Source organism: Haliaeetus albicilla, chromosome 12, assembly GCF_947461875.1.
Source record: "Haliaeetus albicilla chromosome 12, bHalAlb1.1, whole genome shotgun sequence".
Classification (NCBI taxonomy): domain Eukaryota; kingdom Metazoa; phylum Chordata; class Aves; order Accipitriformes; family Accipitridae; genus Haliaeetus; species Haliaeetus albicilla.
The window spans coordinates 28,898,770-28,923,738 of NC_091494.1; the positions used below are offsets into that span (position 1 = coordinate 28,898,770).

Here is a 24,969-nt window from a genome sequence, read left to right on the forward strand (position 1 = left end):
GGTGGAAGCCAAGTATTCATGCTTAGGATTTCTATGCTTTGCCCTTGAAGGAAGAGAAACAGAAAGGGGAAATAGGTAAAAGGGAAAGTAGTCATATGCCCTGTGAAAAAGCTTCCAAAGAAAGATGCAAGAAGGGACTCTCTGTAGTGTTGTATATCATGGGGACATCTGCTGTAGGATGGATGTTGTCTCTCCAGACATCCTTGGCTTTGTGCACTAGGACATGGAGGGCCTGAATGCACTTCATTTTCATCTCAAGTTTTGTGATTCTCCATGACACATGGCCAACTCAGTGTTGGCATGTGGAAATGCCTTCTTTTCCTAACCAACCACATACATACCTCACACAGAGCTCCATATAGGACAGCCAATCATTTAGATCTTCACTTACAGGCTTTTCTGCAGCTCCTGGGCCTCACTTGTAGTCTCTGCAGAGCTGATGACTGCTGTTAGTCCCCTTTGCAGATCTGACTTGAACTCAAAGGAAAGAGGGTTAGCCAACAGTTGCACAGCAAGTGCCTTAATGACACAAGTCAAGGTTGCCACTGAAAAAGCAGTCCTACTCTTCTCCTGGCTGTACACTTCTTGTGCCAGGAGTAGTGTGTGTTTGTGTAGGCAGCAAGATCAGGGAACCGATTTGACTGAAAACAGTTGTTTAATGCTTTCCCCTTTACTGGATTAGATATAATCTAGATCTGTTCTCTAGTTTTGCTCATTGTACATATAAGGCAAGAATAAGCATTAGTGGAGAAGCAATATTTCTTCTTCCAGTGGTGACTCTAGCTCAACATTCAGGGCTTGGTTGTATCAGGAACCAAGAGGAGCAAAGTTGAAGCTGAGAGTGTTCCGTAATAATGAGGGATGAAAGAAACTGCTTTTCTGTTCAAAACCCAATATCACACTTTCCATTTCGCTCTGTAATGACAACAGAATTCACTCTTGGCTATATGCCAACATAGCACTGTATGACAAGATGTAATTGTGGTGTTTGTGCTTGGGTTTTCATCAGCTGAACTGCCAGAAACACACCTAAGAGCAGCTGCACGCCCCTGCCAGGTTGCATGACATATAGACCCTCACCTATTGGTTGTAGAACTGTGGGACTGTGACAGCTTGGGTCTGCCCAGGCTTTGGGCTGGGGAAATATCAACTAAATGTTTAAGAATTTTCTTCCTCTTTGCAGACAGCAGTGGCCCCTCCAGTACTGTCTCCAGTGCAGGCCCATCCTCCCCAACCTCTGTGGACAACTGCGCTCGTTTCAGCTTCACTGAGAAACTTTCCATCAGTCCCCCCAAAAGTGAGGAGCAGCTGACTAGCCAGTCCCCTGAGCAAGAAGAGAGACAGCCTCCAGGCAGAGGGCTTGATGGGGAGGTGGGCATGTCTGGGTTATCGGTGGCGGAGCCAAGTGCCCCAGAGACCCTGACCTGGAATAAGGGGCCAGAGCCAGGCAAGGTCCTGGAGCTCTGCAAGAAGGAGCTGGTGGAGGAGGACTCTAACCCAGAGGAGAAGAGCAGGGTGGACCTGGATGAAGAAGAATCAGCTGGGGAAATGTTAGAGCCAAGTAACACAGGGAACCCAAAGTGTGGTGCAGGGTCTGATATAAGGCTGGCTGGGGAGAGAGAGAGGCCAGGTGAGGGGTATATAGGGGGAATGACTGGCCTGGATCAGTCAGGGCTGTCCAAGGAGATCTTGGTGCCCCGTGAAGAGGAGCTGCTGGGAGAGGTGTTGGACCCAGAGCATATGGGCGAGGAGCTGCTGGGCGACAGTGCTCTGTCAGGCCAGCTTCTGACTGGTCACCTGCAGCAGGTGCAGCCACTGCCTCCTGAGAAAAGCATGGAGGAGCTGCAGCCGCTGTGTTGGGAGGATCAGCAGAATTAGTGGCTCACTGGACAGCACACTGCAAGCGCTTCTAGCCTGGAGGCAGCCCAGCTTCCTGCACAGCACCTCATGCAGCTGGCTGTCCACAGCACAGAACAAGCCATGTCCCAAGGCCACAGGACTCTGGGGTGTGGAAGAGTCTGCTCTGCTCCTCCACAAGCCAGCTCTTTGCCATTTGGCAAGAGACAATGCCCCATCTGCCTTGTTAAATTAATAACAAATGGAGTCTTGGTACTGGCATGGCACCTCCATGGAGCAGGGACATAGGGCTGCATTGGTGTTCCAAGGGCTGTATGCTCGCTGGGACAGCAGAGTTAGAGGATTGGTATGGCCAAGGCTTTTGGGGTGGTAAGTCCAAAGGGGACAGATGCTCCCTTGAGATTTTTTTGGCCCATAGCCTTCAGAGGAAGGTATTCTGGGCCCAAAGTAATTGGATCCATCACAACCACCAACCTCCTCTCTGTTCCTTCCTTCTTCCTCTCTCAATTCCCACCACTGGCCACCAAGAACAGGTCCAGAGTCCATGGCAGGAAGACTAGGAGAAGCAGAAAGCACTCTGAATGAGTGTGGGAAGGACAGTAATGAGGGGATCAGGTTCAAGACTGCCACATGCAAGAAAACATCTCTTTGATGTGGACTTGGATGTTTTCCTGCTGGGCTGGGGCAGGAAGGCAGGAGCCTGGGGATCCAGCCTGAGAGAGGTGGGCAGGGAGGACACACACGGGTTTTATTCTAGTCCCCAAGGGTCAGGCAGGGTACAGCTCTGAAGTCTTGGTGACAGAAATCAAAAGAAACTGCTATTTGAACAAATCAGGATTATTAGAAACCAATAAGGAGAAATCTTTATTATATATAAAATGAAAAGTATTTAATACATATTTATGTAAATGACTTGTGAGCACAAGCCTGAGGGCAAGATTGACACGGGTGTCCCTGTCGCATCCTGAGTGCAGGCCAGGGCTGTGCCTCCTGCGCCTCCTGTATTTATGGACAAGTCTGCGTGTTTGTCTGTAGCTAGGATCTGTGTTTTTGTGAAGCTGTGCCCAAAGATCTCCACGCTGTGTTGTGATGATGTGTATTCACAGTAAATCTATGCTGTGGGTCTGGTGTCTCTCTGTCTCTGTTGCTGACTTGCGCAGCAGTGTGTGTGTGCCAGAGCTTGCAGGTGCCCGGGACAGCAAGCCCTGCTTGTTTGCTGCTGTCCTGGAAGAGGAACTGCGGCTGAAAGTCACACTGAAGTGAGCGCACAGACACGGGGCTTTGCTCAAGAAGGCCAGACATCTCTTTTTTCCTCCGCAGAAGAACTGGTCATACTGGGGAAATGGTCCTGGCTTCCCAGGTCCCAGGGTGGTTTGCAGTAGAATGAAGATGCTGGGGCAGCATGTTCGGCTCCTTTCACTTGGTCCACACCTTCTCATCAGTTCCAAGTACATCCTGGGTACTGTGTCCTCCTCCTCATGCCTGATAATCCCTAGCTGCCAGTTTGGGTATTTAAGAAAGGTCATGTTTACTTGCACTTGAAATACAGCAGTCGTACAGCTGCCTCGAGTGCAGCACTGTGCTAGGAGGAAGCCTGTCCCCCCTCTTCCTCAGGGCTGTGCTAGCCTGCTCTCCTGAGGATGTGTGCCGGTGCCTGGGAGAAGGGTCTGCCTTGTGCTGTAAGGAAGCTCTCTGGCTTTCATTGGCAATCCTGCATTAAAGACCTGGAAGAACAGATACCCTGGCTGGTGCCTGTTGGGCCGAGGCCACGGGCCTGCAGCCCTCTCCTGCCCCGAGAGCCGGCTGCAGGAATGTGGGAGGCTGAGCGGCACTAGATCCCGCTTGCGCCCCTCAGGCAATGCCCATGTCCCTGATCCCGCCATCCTGCCCACACCCTGCCAGGGTCAGTAGTACGTGGCACCTGCAACCACCAGCACCGCTGCTCCAGCAGCAGGGTCCCTGCCGGACACGAGAGCTGCGCCTCCTGCCAGGATTTGTGCGTTTCTGTCTGGGGGAGGCAGCGCCCACCTCTGCACCCATGGAGCAGAGACCGTGGCCCAGGCCTGGGCAGGGTGGTTGCCCCAATGGACCCAGCATCACCTGCCGCAAGGTGTCATTGCTGAGAGGGGCACGGCTCCTTCAGCGGTGGCACGAGCAAGTCACGGAGCAGGGTCTTGTGGGGTGAGGGCCTGTTTTTCAGGTGCTCGCCCCCACGCAGCGGGGGAGCTCATCGCTTCTAGGGCCCTGGAGCCTGCTGGTAGCCTGGCTTTATGTGTACAAATGCCCGGCAGATCTCCTGCCTGTCTGCTCGCCCTGTGCTGCAAGAAAATGGCCAGGGGCTGCTCTCAGTGCCAGCTGCCCTCCTGCCATACTGCCAAGCAGGGCAGGAGGCAGACTGGACTCTGTGTGCCAGGGGAGCCCAGAGGGCACGTTGTAGTTGGAAGCCCTTATGCCCAGAGAAAGCAGCTACTGGCTGCAGTGTCCCTGTGCTTCCATGGCTTAGCAGGGCAGCACAATGCTGTGGGAGCACCGCCCAAGAGCTGCGGCCGCAGGATGTGCCACGTCATCTGAGTACAAAAGTGGCATTTCTTGCGAGGCTCTGAAGGCCATGTTCTGCAAGAAGGGATGGCTGAGTGCTGCAGTACCTGAATTCCTGGGCAGATTGCTGCCACTCACAAGAACTACTGTTATTTATAATGTTCCCAATCTTCAGCCCATTTCTTCACCTGGAAATGAAAAGGGAATGATGCTTGGGAAGCAGCTAGCAGCTGTGGCTCTGCTGTGGCTCTACAGCTCAGTAAGAGATCGGGCCCAGGAGACAGGCTGGAAGGGTTTTTGTTGTGATGAAAAATACAAACCTCCATATCCCTAAATTGAGAATATTTCTACAAATTCTAAGTAGTGTCTAATTTTGGCTTCTGAATATATATCTTTTGGTTGCTGGAGTCCTCCTCTAGCCATAAATTATCTGTCTGCATTGCTACTTTGCATACTGGTAATTCTGTGAAGTTTTGTTCTCCATATAGTTTGTAGGATCAGAGGGCTTCCTGATACAGGACAGAGTAACAGGGAGACAGCCTGGTCACTTGTGTCCAGTAGTGCTTGTGCTGCAGAAGTAAATGGCCTGAACTCAAAGGCAGATACTATCCCACAGCCAAGAAGAAAGCTGGGCTGCCTGCAGTGGTGCAAGAACCGGCTTCTAGTCTATGCTCTCTTAGATAGGCAGGCCAAGAAGGGACAGTGCCCTTTCTTTTAAAAGAGCTGCTTAATAGCTGCCTCTGTCTAGAAGTTTGAGGTCTTTCCTGATGCTCTAACACTTCCAAATAAACACCTGCAGACTGTGTTGTGAAATCTGAGCACTGACCGACTGCTCTTAGGCAGCATCTTTACCATGTTTTTCTTGGCTTAGCAGCAGCAGTGATTAATCACAAAGCCCTTTCCAAACAGGAGGGTGGTGTAAGGACGTGCTGTGAGTCACAGAGGGAAAAAAGAAAAGGACAATTGCACAATTTCTGGATACAAAGGCAGGAGCCCCTATTTTTGGCTTAGTCCTGTCAAAGCCAGTTCTGGCTCCTCAAATCTATGCTGATGCATAAGCTGCACTTTCAAATGCTTTTGGGCTGCATAAGTAGTGATATGGACAAATGACTGCTGCATGGTCCTGCGTCTCTGGCTGGATGTAGCTACAAACTTTGCCTGCAGTAGCTGGGATAGTTTGGATCAGGCTTGTCAAATAGCTGGCAGATGCAGCTAAGCAAAACTCTTTACCTGAATTGTCACTGTATGCAATGAGAAAGCAGTGTAGAGAAATGGGTCCAGGTCGTGTGGCAGAACAGGCAGGAAATACCAACTGTCTATACCAAGTAGCTAGACTATGGCAATGTCTCCTGTAGGCTGTGGAAAGTGACAGGTCCTCTGTTAGTCAGCATGTATGAGCAAAATCCTTGTAGCTGGAGAAACTGCCAGGTTGTACAGCATATGCAGGCTTTGGGCCTTTAGCGTGTCAAGGTCCAGGCAGCCCTGATTGTTTACTTGACCAAACTCAATATTGCTGCTATTGCCTTGGACACTCTGGCTCATCAGTTTGCAAATACTGAAGCAGCTGATTAAGGGAGAGCCATGTCATTGCCTTACTGGGAGTTGTCTTTTTCTTATCTGTTCTTCTGGTTTCTCAGAGCCATGCCATTTCCCCACAAATTGCTAACCCTTATCTCCCCAAGTCCTACGCAGCAAGTGATGGACACAGCTGACCAGTAGAGGACAGCTGGTTTCTGGTTTCTGTCCTTGGTGCGAGAGCTCTATTTCCCTACTCCAGTGGTCCAGGACTGTTGGCTCCAGTGCTGCCCAGCTGATGCCTGCTCAGTTTGCTGGCCATAGGGGAACAATAGGCCCAGGAATTTGAAGGATTGCTGCTTGCATCTTCTTGTTTGAGTTGAGAGAAGTCCAATTTGTCACTGAACTGCAGCCCTGGCAAAGCCAAGGCCTGCTTTGGAGGTCTGAGCTGATCCTGCCCATGGATCATCACTGATGCTTCTATACAGGTCTGATGGGCACCTGAAAGCTTCCCAGCTTCAGCATACTCCTGCTCATTGGTGGAGGAGCATTGCTTCCTCAGGACATGCTTACGTGACTTAGACCACTTCCCTGCATGCTGCTGCTTGTGTTTTCTGCTACAGTAACCTGATTTTGCCTCCCTCCTCCTGCAGAACAGCTTGTAGTAGGTGTGTTCACCACAGCCTGCATGCACCATCTCAACAGCTGGCTGGGGAGCTCTGCTCTGCAGGATGGTGCTGAACAGGTCCTCAGACTCCCAACACTGTACATGTTTGGGAAATGCATGTATGGTCACAGCCTCTCAGTGAAGAGGAGCACAGCCATATCTGTATGCTTGTTTAGCTGGAAAGCTGCTGTGGAAATAGTGCCTGGTTTATGCTAACAGTTTGGGGTTCCTCCCCCGTCAGTAACAGCTTTGGCAGCTGCCCTGAGCTCTCTATTACATGCTGCACAAGCTGTGGTTTGCTTTGTGGTCACCATGGCCCCTCTTCTGAGGGTTGTAGCCCAGTACCTGCTTTCCTTTTCCCTTGCGCTCAACTGTGCCATTATGTTTCCTCCTGAGGACACCCAGGCAGGAGCAGAGCTGACTGGGCATCAGCCTCTCCTGACTGCTATCCGGCACAGGCAGGGCAGAGGGCTGCTGTCCCAGTTTTTTGCTGAGTAGCTAAAAGAGCTGAAATAAAGTACTTCCCCTTCCGAGGTCAGTTTGGAGTTCTGCAGAGGTACAAAGGCCCACTGCTGCAATAAGGACAGGCAGCGTGTGATGCCCCATCAGTGCCTGGCTGGCCACAGCCGCTGAGCTGAGCCCCTCATGCAGGTGCACCGCCTGGCTGGCTGGCAGCCGGTGCCTGGCCGAGCACTGCAGTGATCTGCCTCCCACAGGACCAGAGTCGTTTCCAGTTCAAAGAATGCCAGCAGTGCCGGTCAGAGCTGCCATCCCCAAGAAGTGGAGGGACAGGCAGAGGGGCCACAACAGAGGGCATGATTCGGGAACTGTGCGGAGCTGCAGTGTCAGCAGGACAGGCCGTGCTGGGCTCCACACTGGACCATGGGGGGCTGCGTCCATGTCTGGGGCCTTGGAGGCGAAATGTCCTCTGGAGGGGAGGTAGCTGGAAATGTAAATCACCCTGCTGGGGCCAGGGAAGGAGGGGTGGGTGTCCCAGATAGGCTCTATGTCCCTGATATGCATGTCCCTTCCTTGGGGCCACAGGAAGTTTTGGCAGCTGCCAGTGAAGGTGCGGTGTTAGTGGAAAAGCCATGGCTCACCTGAACTCATGAGCTGGGAGGCAGCTGGCCAGCACTGGAGGGAAGGTATGGTAGCAGTGTCTGTGTGCTCCCTGCCTACAGTATGGACTCACTCAAAGAACAGTTTGAAACCATTGGAAGTGTTCTTGTTCGCAATTAATGTGGCTTTATTATTAATGTGTTGGGCTCCTCTCTTGACAGCAGTTAGTTACAGAGTATTTCACATGGAAATGGGCAAAAGGACAGAACTCAAGGAACTAAATTCAAATAGAAACATGATGCTGAAGAAAAGAATCAGGGCTCTGTTCTTAAAACATTTAGCATAGAAGAAGCTAGGAGCACAAGTTGCCATTTCAATACAGTTAAGACGTTCACTTTTTTAATTATAGGTTTAAAACAGTATTTTGTATCTATTACATACAGGAAGATTACGCGTTGTTGCCCACATGCAGAAACAAGCAAAAGCAGAGTTTAACTGTTTCTCTCTATAGTGTTGTATTACTTCTGGCTCTGGATGGGTTCTGCTGGCTCCTGCAGGCCAAGCAGGGTCAGACTCTTTACAAAGTGGCATTTTTACAAGTCTTTTTCCCATAGTTTTTTAAGATGGGGGGGTGGGAGAAGGGAGGGGAGGGAGGACGAGGGGAGGAAGATGGAGAGGAAGGGAGAGAAGCTGAAGGCAGAACAGACTGCCACAAAATACTAAAAAAAAGTGTGGAGCCTTGAGGACAGGGAAACGAACTTGTGTAGGATAAAGCTGTCCAAGCAGCATAGCTGCGGAGTGCAGGAGCACAGCACGCAGAGGGCAGGTGTTTTTACTGGAACACATGCCAATGACCGCACTCCTGCCTGGAGGATGCAGGCACCTTGCAAAGCCTCACTATTACTGCTGCTTAGTCAGAATTGCTTCAAGTTTAAAATTGAGAAAACATTCATGTGTGGGTCTATCTAAAGTTAGTGCATTAGCTTTTACACCTAGCCACGCTTAGGGATCCAGGGATCCAGTCAATGAGGGTCACATTTGTTCATCTAGTGTCTGGCATCCTGCACCTGCACTGGTTGGCAGCCAGTCCCATTGGCAGGTGAGCCAGGATCTCCCCAAAGCACTGAAAGCAAACCCCTCCAGCAGTGCCTGGGGGAAGCAGGAGCAGGCGTGTTACTGCCTGCGATTGCTTGCCATAACCAACATTCATGGACGCTGATCCCATCGGGTTACAGAGAATGACATTTATTCTTCTGGCAGACACACCGTGATTCCATGGTTAAAATGAATACAGCACAGGGCAGGGATTTGCTAAATCCCTGAGTAAACTCACATGCTCCTAACAAGGGCTGCATCAAAAGGGCTGGCTGCTCCTAGGGGAGGGGCTGCTAGCCTCAGGCTTTGTCCTGCAGCTGCTGGGTTTTAGGCACAGCCTTGCAGGCTGCAAGCAGAGACCCCTCTTGCTGCCAGCAAGTTCTCTATGGTCTTTTTATGTTGTTGTTTAAGTTGCAGCATCTAAGTATTTGTACTGAGAAACCTCTGAACTGACACTAAGAGCACATGGTTTCATGTTAACATGTATAAATTAAAATATTAAATCCACACAAAATGCAGCTTAACATCCAAAAATAAATATATAAATTAAATGCAAAATAAACCATTTCCCTAGAAACTCCATTTTAGTCCTAGGAGCAGGTTTCTAAGCAGCATTTTCTTTATGTCAGCTGCCAGAAAACTAGCACTGGGACTGAAGTGTCCCAGGCAAGCACAACACAGGGTCCTAGGATGCTTATTATGGAGTCACACCTCGGCTCAGGGCCAAGCACAGTGGGTGACACAGCAGATGGAAATACCTTTCAGTTGCATGTCACGCCTTGCAGCATTGCTTTCTATCTCTTCTCTCCTTCCCCAGAGCACACCCTACTGCCACTCTCTTTGTCTTACAGAAAGATAAAAGCCATCCTTGTGATAAGACCCTCTTGCAATGCTCTCAGATGTGGCAAAGGCTCACTGGTGCTGCAAGCTCAGTGCACCTGAGCACTAACACTCCTGGAACAGCTCTCCCTGCAGGGGCTGGGAGCCCCACAGCTGGAATGGGCTTGCATGCCAAGGAGGCTCTGGGTGACTGTTCAGTAGCAATGATGCACTCACGGCATACAACTACGCTTCTGCCAGGACAGCGAGAGAGCAAGGACATATGCATGCCCACAATAGGTGTGCTAGCAACTGGCTGCGAGCTGCAAGGTATGGACAGCACAGTTTTGACAGCCCCTCACTTATTTATGCTGGCAACAAGAGTCTGCATGTCCCTGCCACAGGTGTGGAGGAACCAAGAGCAACTACAATTACTAAACTACTTTCCCCGAGTGTTTTGGGAAGGGGGTTCTCCTTCCCCACACCACAGGTTCTGTCCCCACATCCTGGACACTTTGGGGGACAACAAAAAGCTTGAACACAGCTAAGAGGCTTGGACTGCTGGCATACAGGCAGCGAAGAAACTGCTGCTGCTTGCAAAGCTGGCACACATCAGCTACACCAGCCAGACGCTAGCCTCTCTCAGTATGGCATGCAGGTTGCTCAGCTGCCTCACCACAATCCTCAAGAAAGCCTTTGGTTTACAAGGACAGGGAGGTTTCTCGTACATCTTAGGCCAACAGTGGCCAGGGTTGTTTCAGCCCTTCTGCTTTAGCAGGGGCTGTAGTTGTGCGTTTGGATACTCTTTTTGTGTGACTGTTCAGGCAACAGCCCCTCTGTGCCTCCTACTGTCACACTGCTGATGTGCAGGAGTAAGTTGGCCACTCTGTGTGTGCAAAGCTCAAGTTAGCAGGTTAGGAATGTGCTCTTTGTAGCAAAGAACAACAGGCTGAACTCCCCTCTCCCACTGCCACCCCCAAACAAATGTGTCCTTCATCCCAGCTCCTTGAGCATAGTGAGCAGGTGTTGCAGGATGCTGCAACCAAACATTTGGGACAGAAACCTGCAGAGCTGGCAAATGTTGGTCCTGCCTAGTTGGAGTACAGGTCCCCTTGCTCAGAACACCATGTGTATGTTCAGGATGGAAGATGGAAGAATGACCTTCACTGTCATGCTACAGTTGGAGGGTTTTGCCTTCCCTCATCTCCTAAGTGCATTTTCTTTGCAAATTAGTTTTCTTCTCTGCCCCCCCGCCCCCCATGCACTGTCTACATGCAGCAGCAGCACTTCAGCCCTCACCAGAAAGACGAGGTTCATGGTGCTACAAGTTAAATGGCAAGGCAGCCAGGAAGAGAGTAGAACAAGCTCTCACAGCAGCAAGGCAGCCAAGATAGTATACAGAAACTGTACAGGCAGCAGAATAAAGCAGGGAAAGTGAAAGTGCCCCTGGCCTGCAACTGCTCTTGCACAAACTCTTAGCTCAGTCCAGAATATTACAGAGCCCTGCACTTCTTTCTCATGGCATCCAGTGCTGAGCTAGATGGATACCCGATTGCCTGACAAATGGGAACCATGTAGAGGACTAAACCAGAGAAGAACTGGACTGTGATTAGATGGTGTCTCTGATGTTGCATCGGTGATTGGAGAGTCAATGGATGAACGCGAAGTGTGGGAGATTTAGAATTCGATCTTACAGGCTGGAAAAGATTCATCCTGCATCACAACAGTACTGCTGCTTGCCAATACCATGATGTTTAGCTCCTGCTGTTTCTCATGGGTCTGTTGGTACCATTCTCGTGTCACCTCAGTATCATGTGTTGGGATCAATGTCACCTGGGAAAAGAAAGCAGCAGGGATGATTGTCTGAGAACAACTGCAGTGACAAACAATACCCATAGGAGCTGAGGCTAAAATTTCCCATTAATTTTGGAACACTGTACCCTTGGTACTGCTTGTTCTATTTAATGCCTTTCAGATGTCAGGTTCTCTAAGGCAGAGCTGGTGCTTTATTTTATGCAGTACCAGCACAATGGTGCTCTGAGCTGGCTGCAAACTGGCAGTACTAGCACCATAATGATGAAAATGGCTGCAGTGCAGGGGAGAGCATCTCTCTGTGGAACTCCAGAAACAGCCTTAGAAAGATCCCTCAGTATGAAAAGGAATAATGCTGAGAATGTCACTGTTAATGGCCTGATATTAGACTTTATATGCCTATTGACCTGATGTGCAACTCCAGGACCTTGAAATCTGAGGCTGCTTCATCTGAAAGAACATACACACTTTCTTGTATCTGTGTTCAGAAAGAGTGCCCACCCAGGATGTCCTGCAAACCTGACTAAGCAAGAACTATGTGTAAGAACATTCTGGTTTAAAAGCACCAATAAAAAGTTGCTATCAGATCTTCAGCAAGCAAGGCTAGCAACAAATGCTACTGGGTGTGGGATGCTGTGATGAAAATTCAGACCGTGATGGTGCTTGGTTTTGCTTGAGGATAGGTTTGTCCTGCAGCAGATAAGGAGGAGTATATGATCTCTAAATGCTTCCTCCCCTCAGAAGGATGTGGAAAGGAGGGCATACCTGCTTCCACTCATACCATTTTGCAGGTCTCCTCCTTCTCCTCATGGGTACAAACAGTTACTTTTCTAAGACTGCAGAACAGGACATGCCCAGTACCATTTGCTTCCTCTTAGCGCACTCCCTCTGGGTATGTTTGTGACACACACCTCCCCAGCCCTTGTGACACAAGGAACATCACACACACTCCTTCCTTGGCATTTCCATGACCTACCTGCAGGTTCTCCCCCCACTGAGACTTCCCTTCCAGGAGTGCATCCAACACTGCACGGCTTGGTTCTCCATTGGCTGCATCATTCCCACTCACAACATAATATGATGCTCGAACCCGCTTGAAGAACTCCGGATCTGTGTTCTTTCCACTGCAATGGTTGGGGATGTATGCCAAGTCCACATAGACAGGTGGACCCATGGGCACAGGCAAACTGCTCTTAGGACTATTGGAAGCTTTGGAAAAAAGAGAACAGAAGCTATCAAAACGCTTCTGGAAAGGACAAACATTCAAATTAACAGTGAAGGACTTGAGTTCCAGAAAGGTTTTTCCCTGCAGCTGCAGCAACAAAGATAAGATTTATCCAGGCTCTGCTGCTTAGAGGTGACCTGGGTGCATTTCTGGGCCAATGCTGTCACAGCTCTTGGGAGGGAAAGGGAGTTCTGCTGTTCTTTGGGGAAGGACTGGAAGGCTTTAGGGTCAGAAGCATTTCCTGGGGAAGGGAATAAAAAAATCTCCATTATTAGCTTTTGCAGGGTTGTCATCCCAGACAATATTTAGTCCTAATTTTTGTTGTTTAATAACCTACATTTGCTAAAGAAACCTGTTCTGATGGCCTTTATATAGTATCCTAGGGTATTACAGTAGTCTTTCTGGAAGCTCCATGCCAGCTTTCTGCCATCCCTGTGAATCACTGCTATTCCAAGGATTCTATTACTCTTTCCTGTCAACCTTTGGTACCTTTTTTGTCAACCTTTTACGAGATGAGAGATGGTCAAACAAGAGTTGTTTTAGTCAGCATATATATGCATATATATTCACACACAATCTATAGAAGGACTGCCTCTTCTCTCCCTCCTGCTCTCTGTGGAATCAGAGGCCTCCGTCCTCTTTTTCCTTCCATATACTGTCTCCGGGTAGTCTCTTCTGTGAGAAAAAAGCCACTAACTACTAGCGTGGACAACTCGTTGTACTGTCTAGCTGCTACACAAACAAAAAATCCCTACCTGTCTCAGCCAGTCTTACAGATGTCTAGTCCTCATCCCAAGTTATTTGGGCAACTCACAGCACTGCTCCATGCACAACCTCTACATCCTCTATCTTTGTCTCAACCCTCCTTTCAGACTCACATATCCAGGCACTGCATCTTGCCAGTCCTTTCTGTGCAGCGCCTCTAAGACATGAGCATTCTGCACAGACACTCTGCTAATACCTGGCTCTCTCTTGACTGTACCCTATTTGCTTGTCAGCTGTTCATGAACATCAGCTGGCTCAGCCCCTGCTCAGTTCACATTCCTTCGCAGAGCCCTGTCTGGCCTGGCACTATGACCACCTCATTGCTCCAGCTGCTGCTTTCTTCTCGCTCCCCACTACACTGAGCAGCCCCTGCATCAACTGCTTGGCCTGTCCATTGCCCTTGCTGTGACTGACGCTATCTGCCAGTGACACCGATTTGCCTCACCTGAGCTGTATTTGCAACACACACACAGGGGGTCTTTTCAGGTCTTCCCCTTCAGCTGCTCTCGCTTAACAGGAGCTCCCTGTAGCGCCTTTGCAAACCTTCCCCCACTTCTCCTACACCCTCTCTTTGCCACAGTGTCTGCAATGGGCATCTGCTGAGGCCACAGCACCTCAGCTATGTTTCAGTTTCTCCATTCTCCCCAGCACTGCCCACCCGCTGGTTCTTGTCTCATACTCAGAATCAATGATCTGGAGCAACGGATTAAGATTTGCTCTGTGTCTGTAAAGTGCCTGGCACTATGGGGTCTCAGCACAGACATAGTGATGATGCAATACTGTACCACCTAATACTGATATCATCTGGTAGGATACCAGTAGAGCACTGGTCTCTGTGTGAACACTTAGCAAGAGGCCACGGGCTGTACAGACGCTTGAGGCCAAGTCCCTCTTTCACACTTTTATTTAGGAAAAAGAGAAGACCTTAGTTTCCAACAGTCAGACTGCCTCTTCAGTGCCCTGTGTGTGGTACTCAGATGTGGGAGCTGTTCCCATCCCATCTCTGCTTAACATTTCAGAGGAAAGGACATATCTGACCATGGCGGTGTCCTGTTATTCTAAGTGACAGCTTTATCCCAGTCCAGCGCAATGCACTTACCCCACTCATAAGCTGAGAGTTTGCCACCTCTTTTTAAAATACACACATATTTTGTCCTTGAAATGCTGGCATTTCTTTGACAGCACCCACCTCTAAATACCTACTGTCCCTCCACAGATGTAGCCCCTGGGTGGAACTGAATCTTGGCCTACAAAGTTCTAAATTAGGTCTCACAGATCTGTCTCTCTTCAGAGGTGGTTGCATTCGGCTCTACAAAGGTTGAGAGTTTTCCTCATGGCTTTGATCTTTTTAAGTGGTTTGTGTGACAACCTCTCTACCTTATCGCTGCTTATAACTTTTTATGCCTGACTGGGAAGTCCTATTCTTTGTTCTGCTAAACCCAGTGCTTTTTCTCTGTTGAACCTGAAGAGAAAATGCATGCTTAAGGAAGAATTTCTTACCAGGGTTTGTTTTGATGCCATTAACAAGGCTCTTGCCAGGGTTGCTGTGACTACTCCGGGATAACTCATCCTCTGTGTGAGGAGGCTGTACCAGTGCATTACGTGGTTTGGGCTTCTCTCCTCCATCTCTTTCTTTTTTGGCAGTGACAGATTTTGGAGATTTGTCTGATGGCTGTTTCACAGGAGTGGGTGATCGTTTCCCTTTCACATCTAATTTCCGGGCAGGCGAGGAAGATTTAGGTTTGCTCAAAGGCTTCCTCACACCTTTGTTCTTTTCTTTTATGTCTTTCTTGGAAATTTTATCAGTTCTGCTCATGCTTTGTTCATTTACCAGCATATCAGGGTCTACCATGCAGACATCAGGGTGAGGAGGATGGGGATGGGGATCTACCATTGGAACAGGCTGAGGATCATGGCTGGACCTAGAACTGGCATGATGAGCATTCCCAACAGCTTTGTCCACTGGGAGGAAATCGGCATCTTCATCCGAATCCATGTTGGCATCTGCTGTGATGGACGGACATTCTTCTGTCTCAGGCGGGACATCCGAGTCTGACTGGGAGGTTCCAGAATCACTCACTGATGTTGGAGGGGTTTCCTCCACTGTGGCACTTTGCATGGGGCTACTACCAGTGTGGGGTGGTCTTCCTTGCACTGAAGGATGACCATCCTCCTGTGAGAGGTCACTATCTTCAGAGAGCTCATGAGGGCTCGGGTTGATGAATGAGGGAGAGAGCTCTCCCTTCCTGTGCTTGTATTCACATGAGGAAAATTTCTGTCCACAATCAAAACTGCCTCCTAAACGTGGCTCCATCTCATGGGAAGCATCTCCATGGTCCTCTGTTTTTCCACCCCTCTGCACATCTGGGAAAAAGGGCTGGAAACTGTGTTCAGGGGACATCAGAGAGGAAGGACGGCTCTGCCTCTCTGTGTCCTCTTTGCCTGCGCATGGAGAAAAACTGCTGTCAGAATCAGGACACGTTTTTTCATCTTTTGCCTCTGCTGCATGGTATGTACTTTGGAAAGCTTGCAGACTGGTGCTCACCTCTGTTGGACCATTGGCTGTGGTTTCATCTTCATGCTGATGATGAGGAAATGATGTCAACACATCAGGGAGAGATGTCAGTGTCATCAGCTGTTCTGCAAATTGTGCCTTGTGCTCTGGCCTGCTTACACAGGGTTGCTGTTGTTTCTCTGCAGAGAATGGTGTGGGCTGTAAACTCTGGCACTCCTTTCTGCATGGGGAAATGCTGTCACCCATGCCACTTGTGAATGGAGAACCGTGTTCTTCAGCAAACACAAAGTCTTTGGTTTCAGCTATATGTGTTTTCATGGCATTATCGGAAATCTGTGGAGACACATCCCAAAGACTCCTGGTACCTGGTTCTGCTCCTGCACCCGTGTATGTAGAAAGCATATGGGAGTAGAAACTTTCTGCTGTAGTTGATATGACAGGAGTGGTAGCTTCAGATGAAGGCTCCTCTGACAGGCTGGAAGAGTCATCTTTCAGCTGCTGTTGGGGGACAGACTTTCTTTCCACAGCTTTGGAGAATAACTTATCTTCTTCATATGGACTTAGCGGTGAGAATTTAGTAAAAGATGACTCAAGGCTGCTGATTTTCTCAGAAACCTCCAAGTACTCATCTTTCTTCCCCTGGTCTGAAAGCAAAGCACAAGGAGCCTTTAAAGGAAGAGAGATATCCCCTAAATGGCTTGCTGACGTTTGCTCATGTCTGAACATACTGGATGTTTCACTCTTTCCTAGCAGGGAGCATTCAAATCCAGAAGAGCTATCCATCAATCTGCCTTCTACTGTTGGGTCCTTTTTGTATGCCTCCTTCTGTCTTCCGGAAGCAGATTTCAAGTATATGGCTTGCTCTTGGCATTCTGAGACCACCGCTGCACTTGGATAATCTGTTACACAGGAATGTAATTCCTTTGTGGATTTTTCAGCAACCTCTCTCTTTTGTGAAGAATCTTGTCTTAAGTGGCACATTTCTGAAGCCTGCTCATCTCTGCCTATGTCTGGCAGGTCACTGTAGCCAGCAACATATGTCCCCATGACAGTGGCTGGTGCGGTTTTCATACCTCCATATTCCTCTTTCCACCCTGGATCAGAAGGTGAAGAGGCAGTAGAACTGCGTGAAGTGGACTCCTGGTGCTTGCTTTCCAGAAGGGGTTCTGATACATGAAACTTGTCCATTGCTGAGATGTGTGCATAGACTGTGCCTGCAGCTTCAACAGGGCTGTGCAGTTTAGACTCCTTTTCAGATTTCTCCTTGGCGCCTTTTTCTAACTCTGAGTCACTCATGCTTTCTTCCCCTCGACCTGCTTTCTCATAGTATGTATCCTTGGGATTTGGGATTTCAGATTTCAGGGACAGAGATGGCTGCTCCTGGCTAGACAAAATGATGTTCTCATCTGGACAGGCAGCATCAATATAGGCAGCTGATTTTTCCTGATAAAACGTGTCAGTCATGTCTGTGGGAGAGGCAAATGCTGTGCTTGCGGATGATGGGTGCAGTTCAGAGTCTAGTTCTTCTGGCAAAGCAGAAGACACCTTCAGTTCTTCCTGTCCTTCAGATATCTTAGGCTTATCAGTTTCAGACAAGGGCAAGTATCTTTCATGGATGTCTGTATAGTCAAAGGCTGAATCTGCTTTATCTTTAGGGGATGCTGGCGATGACAACTCCTTCTCAGCAGAGGTATAAAGGCAGGACTCTTCTTCCTTTGCAGAGACGTGAAAACTTTGACCTTTTTGAGAGAGCAGTGTTGTTGCTGGTACCTTGTCAGTGTGACCTGGGCTGTCTGCACCCTTGGGTGTGAAGGGGGAGGGTCCAACTCCAGACACAATTATCTTCTCATAGATGTCAGCATACTTGAAACTTCTTTCATCAGGGTAGGGAGTTGGTTCTCTCTCTTCTTGCTCTTGTCTTGTAGAACTGTCATCACCTCTGGGTCTGCAGACCCCTTCCTCATAGGAATAAGGCTCAGGGGAGCTCCTGGAATAGGTCTCTGGAGGATATGCCACACGGCCGGCAGAACCCACAGCCTCAGCATGGCCCATGGCAGCACTGCTTTTTTGACAAGGGCCTTGTCCTAGAGGAGAGTGTGCACACTGCCCTGACACTGCAGCACTTTCTTCTGGGGACGCTGCTATATATTCATATTCTGCTGGTCTTGTAGATTGCAACAGAGTAGATGCTGCTGCCATCTGCTCTTTTCTTCCTGTAGACTCATAAAGACCCTCGGTGGATTTGTAGTCATCCTCTTGCTTTCTATCTGACTTATATTTACAGTCTATTTCCTGATACAAACCACTGATGTCTGATTTCTTCTCTGTGTCTTTCGATGGGACTTCTTCCCGTAAAGTTGGCTTGCACTGATCTAACTTGTAAGGCCTTTCTGTTTCTGGTATCGTGTCAATCTCCTTTTCCAGAGTGGTAGTTGTTACAGACAGGGGAGATGCCATCAGTGCTTGGTCTAGTGACTTTGCATAGATATCTAGGACAGCTTTCTCCTCATCATCTAAGTAGGAGTAATCATGTTTAGATGTCAACAACAATTCTTGCCTTTCTTTGTTTCCAGTTAATGCTTTGGCCTGATTGTCCTCACCAGAGGCATATTGAGAAGACAGAGGAGAACCTCCCATTTGTGTTCTTTCTGGGAGAGTGATGTCAGCAGGAACTATTTCTGCTTTCTTTGTTTCTGATGTAGGTTTGGCACTCTTCCGTGTGTCTTCTTTGTAATCACACGATTCCATCTTTAAACATTCTGCTTCTGCTTGCAGTAGCACAGGTTTGTCTTCAGCATGACAGAGCTCCTCATCGTCCTCATCCTTGGGTAACTGTCCTCCTCTTCCAGTCTCTCCTCCTTCCTGAAGATACCCATACACTGAACCCCATGCTTCACTTTCTGCTCTTCTCCAGCTGTGACTGCCAGGCACTGCAGGAGATAGGATCTCCCCCTCTCCCATTTTAGGAAGGGATTTTTTTTCATATTCTGGTACCTCGTCCAAGAATGTGCTCTCTCTCTCTTTATCATATCTCTGCCGCCTTCCCTGAACAGGGGTCTCCTCCACCTCTTCTGGAAACCACACTTTCTTCTCATAACTTAAATCTTTCATGTAAAAGTCTTCCATTTCTGGAGATTTTTCTTCTTGAGCTTCCTTGAACCTGCAAGATTTTACACCTTCAGTAGAAATGTGTGAAGATGTTTTATCCTCAGTTGGGCTAGAGTCTGTAAAGTGTAAGCCCTTCATATCTGGAGATACTTCCTGAGAGTCCAAGCCTGCAGTTCTTCCCCTAAGTGGGTCCTTTTCTGTTGCAGAAAATAAACTGCTGTCATCTGGAGACATTTCTTCAGTTGAAGTATCTCTGGGTGACGTGTCTTTAATTGAGCTACTTTCTGGGCAAGGAAAAGGTTTTGACACTTCTTTTGTGAATTCTTTGGCAGAAATTTTCAGTGATTTTTCATATGTAGCTGGGCTCTGCTCTGTAAAATCCATGGATTTCACAGCCTCTGAAGGGAATTTGTCAGTGAAGTCAGATGTAGTTTTTTCTTTTGCAGGTATCTCTTCTGTGAAACTAAGAGATTTTATGTCTTCTGGAGAAATTCCTTTAACAAAAAGGTCTGAAGAGATTTCCTTGCTGGGACTCTCAGTGAGAGAAATGGATTTGGTCTCTTCTGGAGAAATGTCTTTAATGGAAACATGAGAAGATTTTTCTTCTTCTGAGGTGTCTCCCGTGAAATACAGCAGTTTTTCTTCTTCAGTAGTCACTCCCTTAACAGAAGTATCTGAGGATTTTTCTTTACCAATACTTTCTTCTGTAAAAGAAAGTGATTTGGTGTCATCTGGTGAAAATTGTGAAGATTTGTCACTTTCAGATTTGCTTTGGCTTGTGAACTGTGGAAGATCCACATTTCCTAGGGATGTTTCTGTGGTAGAGAATGGCTCAAAGGACAAGTGTTTTGAAAATCCCATTAAACTTTCTGTAATGGTTTTAGTTCCTTGCTCTTTTTCTGGCTCCAGAAACACATCTGTGCTGGGATGAGGCAGCATGGGACGCTCCTCCTCCTCCTCCCCTATCACCACTGTGTCCTGCTTGTGGTAGGACAGCCAGGGCAGCTCCTCCTTGCCCACTGGTTCTTCCTGCACCTCCTCCCCAGGAGACACTGGAACATCACTGCCCAAGTCCAGCTTGTGCTGTACAGGTCCAGGCACTTCTTTTTCATGTCTGTATTTAGCTGCAGATAGCTCATCTTCTTTGAGAGGTTCACCCTTGGCTCCCTTCACCACAACAGAAGTTTGGCTTTCCAATTTGTTGGCAGCAGCATCTGTTTGTTTTTCAAATAGATCTGAGTCTACTGTTTCTAGTTTTTCCTCCACTGGAGACTGGTGGAAAGGTGTGTGTCCTGCACTAGTGGGGCCAGATGGGGTGGGAGAGGCCATTTTGACTGTACTATCATCAGGACTCATGCATCGTTCTTCAGCCTCTGCAGAATCAACCTGGGAAAGCGGTGTTTCTTCAGTGGATAATGGCAGACCAGAAGTTTGCACCACTTCCGTGGGAACACTGATTAACACATTATCAGGACCTCCTTGATGAGCAAACATGGGGGCATTGTAATGCCCTCTGAGTTTCTCAGGCATTTCAATATTTGGAGTCCCATCTTCTTCTTCCTCTTCATCTTCTGCTTCTTCATTAAGATCCTTTTTTTGAGCTTCCGGTTTTCTCTCTCCTTCTGCTAATGCATGGAAATCTTCAGGGGGTGGAGATTTAAAACATTTATCTTCCTCCAAGGACGATGTGGGGGAGATTGTGCCAGCAGAGGGAACATAGTCAAGACCTTGGGTTGCTTCAGTCCGAGAGGAGGGCATGCTGTTTACTGTGTCTAGAAGTAAAGAGCTTTTCCCAGTCTCTTCTGTTTGTGGTGCTGTTATAGATGCAACCGATTGATCTTCTGCTACTGAAGTTGCAAAAGATGAAAGCTTATCACATTCTGTAATGGAGGTAGCAGAGGATATATGTTCCTCCTCAGCTAGAGGTGCTGCCACAATGTTTGTAGGATATGCCAGGATTTCAGACTCCTGGCCAGCATAGCCCTTGGCTGAAAGGTCAGCAGTAGGCATGGCCTGTATTCCATGTATGGCTTCAAAAGAGCCTGGGTGGTCAGGAACAGAAATGTCATAGGCATTGACGTCATACTTCAAGTGTGGGATCCTCTCTTCCTGTTCATCATGTATTTCTTCATCAGAGATGGTCTGCTCTGTTTCTGAGTAGCCTGGGATAGTTTCATCTTGGATATATGAAACATGTTCTGCTGTTGCTCCTGCTGGGACTGGCAGACTGCTCAGATATGACTCTTCCTTTGTTATGTCCTTTCCAAGTAACTTGTTTTTCTCAACCATGTCACTAAAATCTTTCTCTTTTTCTGTAGTGGTAAATATTTTGTCCTCCCTCTCACCCTGATTCAGCTCATAGAAGTCTCTATTCTTTTCCACCTTCTCCTCTGCCTTCATGTGCTGTCCTTCCTTTTCTTCCAGTTCTGCCTTTTCTATCACATCTTCTCTCTTTTCCTTCTCACCCTCTTCCTGTGCCTCTGTCCCCTCGGTATACTTTTCACAAGTCTTTGTTTCTGCTTCCCTCTGTTTTCTGTCCAAAGAGATTTTCTCCTCTTCCTCCTTTTCTTCCTCTCTGAACGCTGATGACTGAACACCCTTTGCTAAGGGGTCTGTCTGTGATGGTACTTGTTCTTTGTCTGGAACCAGCTGAACTTCCTTGTCCTGCTCAGCTTTTCCCTCACAGTATCTCGTGTCATGATTTTCATCTATTGTTCTTCTTTCATCCTCTATTTCTTCAGCATGACCTGATCTCAGTTCTAGCTGATGGACTGCCTTTTCCTCTGCTGGTGATTCTTTTTCCATATCAGTAGTAGTTATTCCCTGATCAGGAATATTTGTTTTCAAAATCAGATCCACTTCAAGGCAACTCTGAGCAATCATGTCAGCAGAGTCTTTTATCTCTGTTTCAGGTACTCTCATAATCTTATCACTAACCTCAATATCAGACATTTCCTGAGTCACCTGCAAGGCCCCTTTCTCCTCATGCTTCAGTTCCTCAAAGTCCTTTGTAAGATCTTCTGGTGAAGACAGGACTAACCTCTGTTCAGCTATGGAAGTCTCTCCTGGCTCCACCTGTACAGGTGCCTTCTCCATTGGTGATGTCTTCAAATCAGCAGGTACTTCCTTTTCAGGTTTGACTTTGATCTTCTCAGTTTTGAGTCTGCCTGGAACTTTTGCCTTGTATAATGTTTTTCTTACTTCTGGGGTAAATGGTTTTAAGTCTGGTTTAGAAATTTTTTTGGGCTCTGGTTTGGTTTCTTTCTTTTTATCCTCTTTCTTTGAATCTTTTTTTTCCTCTTTCTTTCCATCATCTTTTTTTAAGTCTTTTTTCTCCTTCTTAATCTCTTTCTTTTCTTTGTCTTTCTTCTCCTCCAGTTTGGATACTTTCTCTTTGAGATGCTTTTTTCCAACCTTGTCTTTTGACAATTTTCTTTTCTCAGCTTTGAGAGCATCACTTGTTTCTGTCTTTACCTTTTCATGTTTAACAGGTTTCTCAGGAATTTTCTCTGAGTGTTCTTTAACCTTTTTCTCAATTTTAGTATCCTTTATGACTTCTGGTTTTATCTCCTTAATCCCCTCCTCAACTGCCTCTTCTTTCTTAGCTTGCTTTGTCACAGATGGCTTGGGGGAAGATTTAAGACTCTCTTTACTGTCAGTTCTTTGTTTAATTTTGGTCTGCTTCAGCACAGGTGGAGGTATTCCAGAAGTGATATCTTTCTGAGTAGCCACTGGGTACCTCAGAAAATCCAGATGCTTGAGTTTCTCAAGACCTTCCAGTATCTTATTTTGAGGAGCATTTCCAGGAAACAAAACCCTTACAATTTTCTCTGTTGGGCTAGCTGGAAGCCATACCACGAGGGCTGTGATGGATGTGAGATAGGGAACAGAAATTTCACCTTCTTTCCCACTTGCAAGAATTATGCCAGTTTTTGCTTTACTATTACCAGCCCATTTCTGCATTAAAAACTGCATTTCTTTACTGTCCTTGACAGGATTCAGTATATACATGTCCAGCTTACCCACTCCCATTTTGTGGAAAAGTGTGATAGGTTCAATGGTACTGCTCACCACCCTGTAGAGAGGCTCTGATTTAATGCCTAGTCTGTTGAGATACTGCAGTGTCAGACAAGCTTCTTCGATGCTCCTCTTTACTTTCATGGACGATTCAGGCATCTTCAGTTTTTCAGGAACATTAAAAAAAACCACCCCTAGCTCAGGAGAAATTAGGTTCTTCATCCAGTCACTGTAGTTGGTAGAGCCCTGGGATTGTTCCTCTTCTTGCTCAGCAACTTTCCTCTGCAGCAGCCCATTGATGCCAGGTAGGTTGTCTGCACCAATGTGGGTGAGCAGGATTGAGTCAATCCTATCCAGGTGCCTTACAAGCTTCCAGAAGCAAGATTTCCTGTCAGAGCCACCATCCACAAGGATGTTAAACCCATTTACAGCAAAGAGAGCAGAATCACCTCTTCCACCAGGGAATATGTAGCAGCAGGGTTTGGAAAGCTTCAAAAAGCCCCCTGAAGTGGGTGGCTCCAGGAGATCAAATGGAGATGGCACGTCAACTGTCTCAGAGACGTATTCTGCAAACTCAGACACCCCATCCATTTCTGGCAGAACTGGATCAGGATTCAGTTTCAGATTAATAATTTCCTGAAATCGAGGATGCCCAAGGTTGCTCCAGTCTCCTTCTCCCAAGCACGACACAGTGAGGGAGGCCTTGATATCTGAATCAGTGTTGCTAAGAATCTGGATGACCTAATGAGACAAGCACAGACAAATAAAGGTCAAATAGAGCTCTGAGACCAATTCAGCACTTAAAAAAAAAAAGCCAGTTAATACAGAAATACTGAAAATGCCATGAGCACTTTACTGACAGGAAACATTAGGGACAGATTAAATAGTCCAAAAGCCCGTTGCAAATAGATGCATGGGGCCATGTTCTGCTCTCTTTTGAAATTCTTAACGTTGATGGGCTGTTATGCTTCCCGACTGTTGGGAATGCATGGTGACAAGACCTCAGGAAAGAAAATGAAAGCAGGAACTGCCTTGTCCTCTTTCCTTACTTCTTCCTATTTAACCTGTGATATCAGCCCCTGGCTTGGGCTCAAAAGCAGCTGTTTCTTTTGGATTTGTGATTTCTAACCCTGAGATACCCTTTTCAGTGCTAAGCATCATTGTCTGAACTTATCCTCGTTCATTGGCTAGTGAATGATCACATAGCACTTTGTGCAGTTTTAGTGCCATAGGACTTTCTTTTTTATTCAGATTTATTTTCTTTCCTGGGACCTATTTTGAAAGTTGTGACTCCATCTCTGATAGACATACAGGGTTGGGAACATGCTACATGACTAATAAGTAGAACTAAGGTCAATATAATTTCCAAGGCTCCTTAGAGCTATGCTGAACATATCCCAAGCAAAGAAGCATTAAACCTCGGACTTCCCAAGTATCTGGAATGAGATTAGTACACTTCTTTACACTGTGTTCTCCTGCTTATACAGCCCTTAATTGACTAGTTAGTGTCCAAATAAATGGGTACCAGAAATAAATGAGAACAATCAGCCTAAAAGAAATGAAGGTGGGCAGATTTGCTATGTAATTACAGCAACAATGATACCAATTGTCAAAATACCACCCAGCCATTCCTGCAGCAACTGTACATTCAGTCAGATGGAGACATTCTAAACATCTGGCACACAATGATCAGTGGAAGTAGGTCTTATCAAAAACTGAAGCAGCATATCTGTGTTGGCAACAAGCACCAAAAGAAAGAGTTTAAAGCCTCTGAGGAAAGCTATAGTACACCTAGCTAAGATAATTAGCATTGCAGCAGAGGTTCAGAGATGTCCTATAAGGTTTTCAAGACCCCACTGGACAAAGCCCTGAGCAATCTTGTCTAAATTCAGTGCTGACCCTGCTCTGTGTGGGAGATTGGGCTACAGACCTCTCAAGTGCCCTTCCAACCTGAATGATTCTGCAATTCTACAATTA

At 47.4% G+C, this 24,969-nt stretch overlaps 2 protein-coding genes across 15 annotated transcripts in view; one reads left to right on the forward strand and one right to left on the reverse strand.

Annotated features, from left to right (window-relative positions):
* Positions 1-2,981, forward strand: part of PPIP5K1 (diphosphoinositol pentakisphosphate kinase 1) — a 52,205-nt gene extending 49,224 nt beyond the window's left edge. For all 14 annotated transcript variants that reach the window (XM_069798803.1, XM_069798807.1, XM_069798813.1 and 11 more), the window contains one exon: positions 1,184-2,981. In XM_069798803.1, the coding sequence (XP_069654904.1) occupies positions 1,184-1,878 (695 nt within the window). In that variant the 3' untranslated portion in view covers positions 1,879-2,981. The remainder of the gene's footprint in view (positions 1-1,183) is intronic.
* A 4,818-nt stretch (positions 2,982-7,799) lies between these two features.
* Positions 7,800-24,969, reverse strand: part of MAP1A (microtubule associated protein 1A) — a 71,389-nt gene continuing 54,219 nt past the window's right edge. Inside the window, exons 5-7 of the mRNA XM_069798802.1 lie at positions 14,853-23,733; positions 12,339-12,571; positions 7,800-11,383 (exon numbers count right to left, since the gene is read on the reverse strand). Of these exons, the coding sequence (XP_069654903.1) occupies positions 11,228-11,383; positions 12,339-12,571; positions 14,853-23,733 (9,270 nt within the window). The 3' untranslated portion in view covers positions 7,800-11,227. The remainder of the gene's footprint in view (positions 11,384-12,338; positions 12,572-14,852; positions 23,734-24,969) is intronic.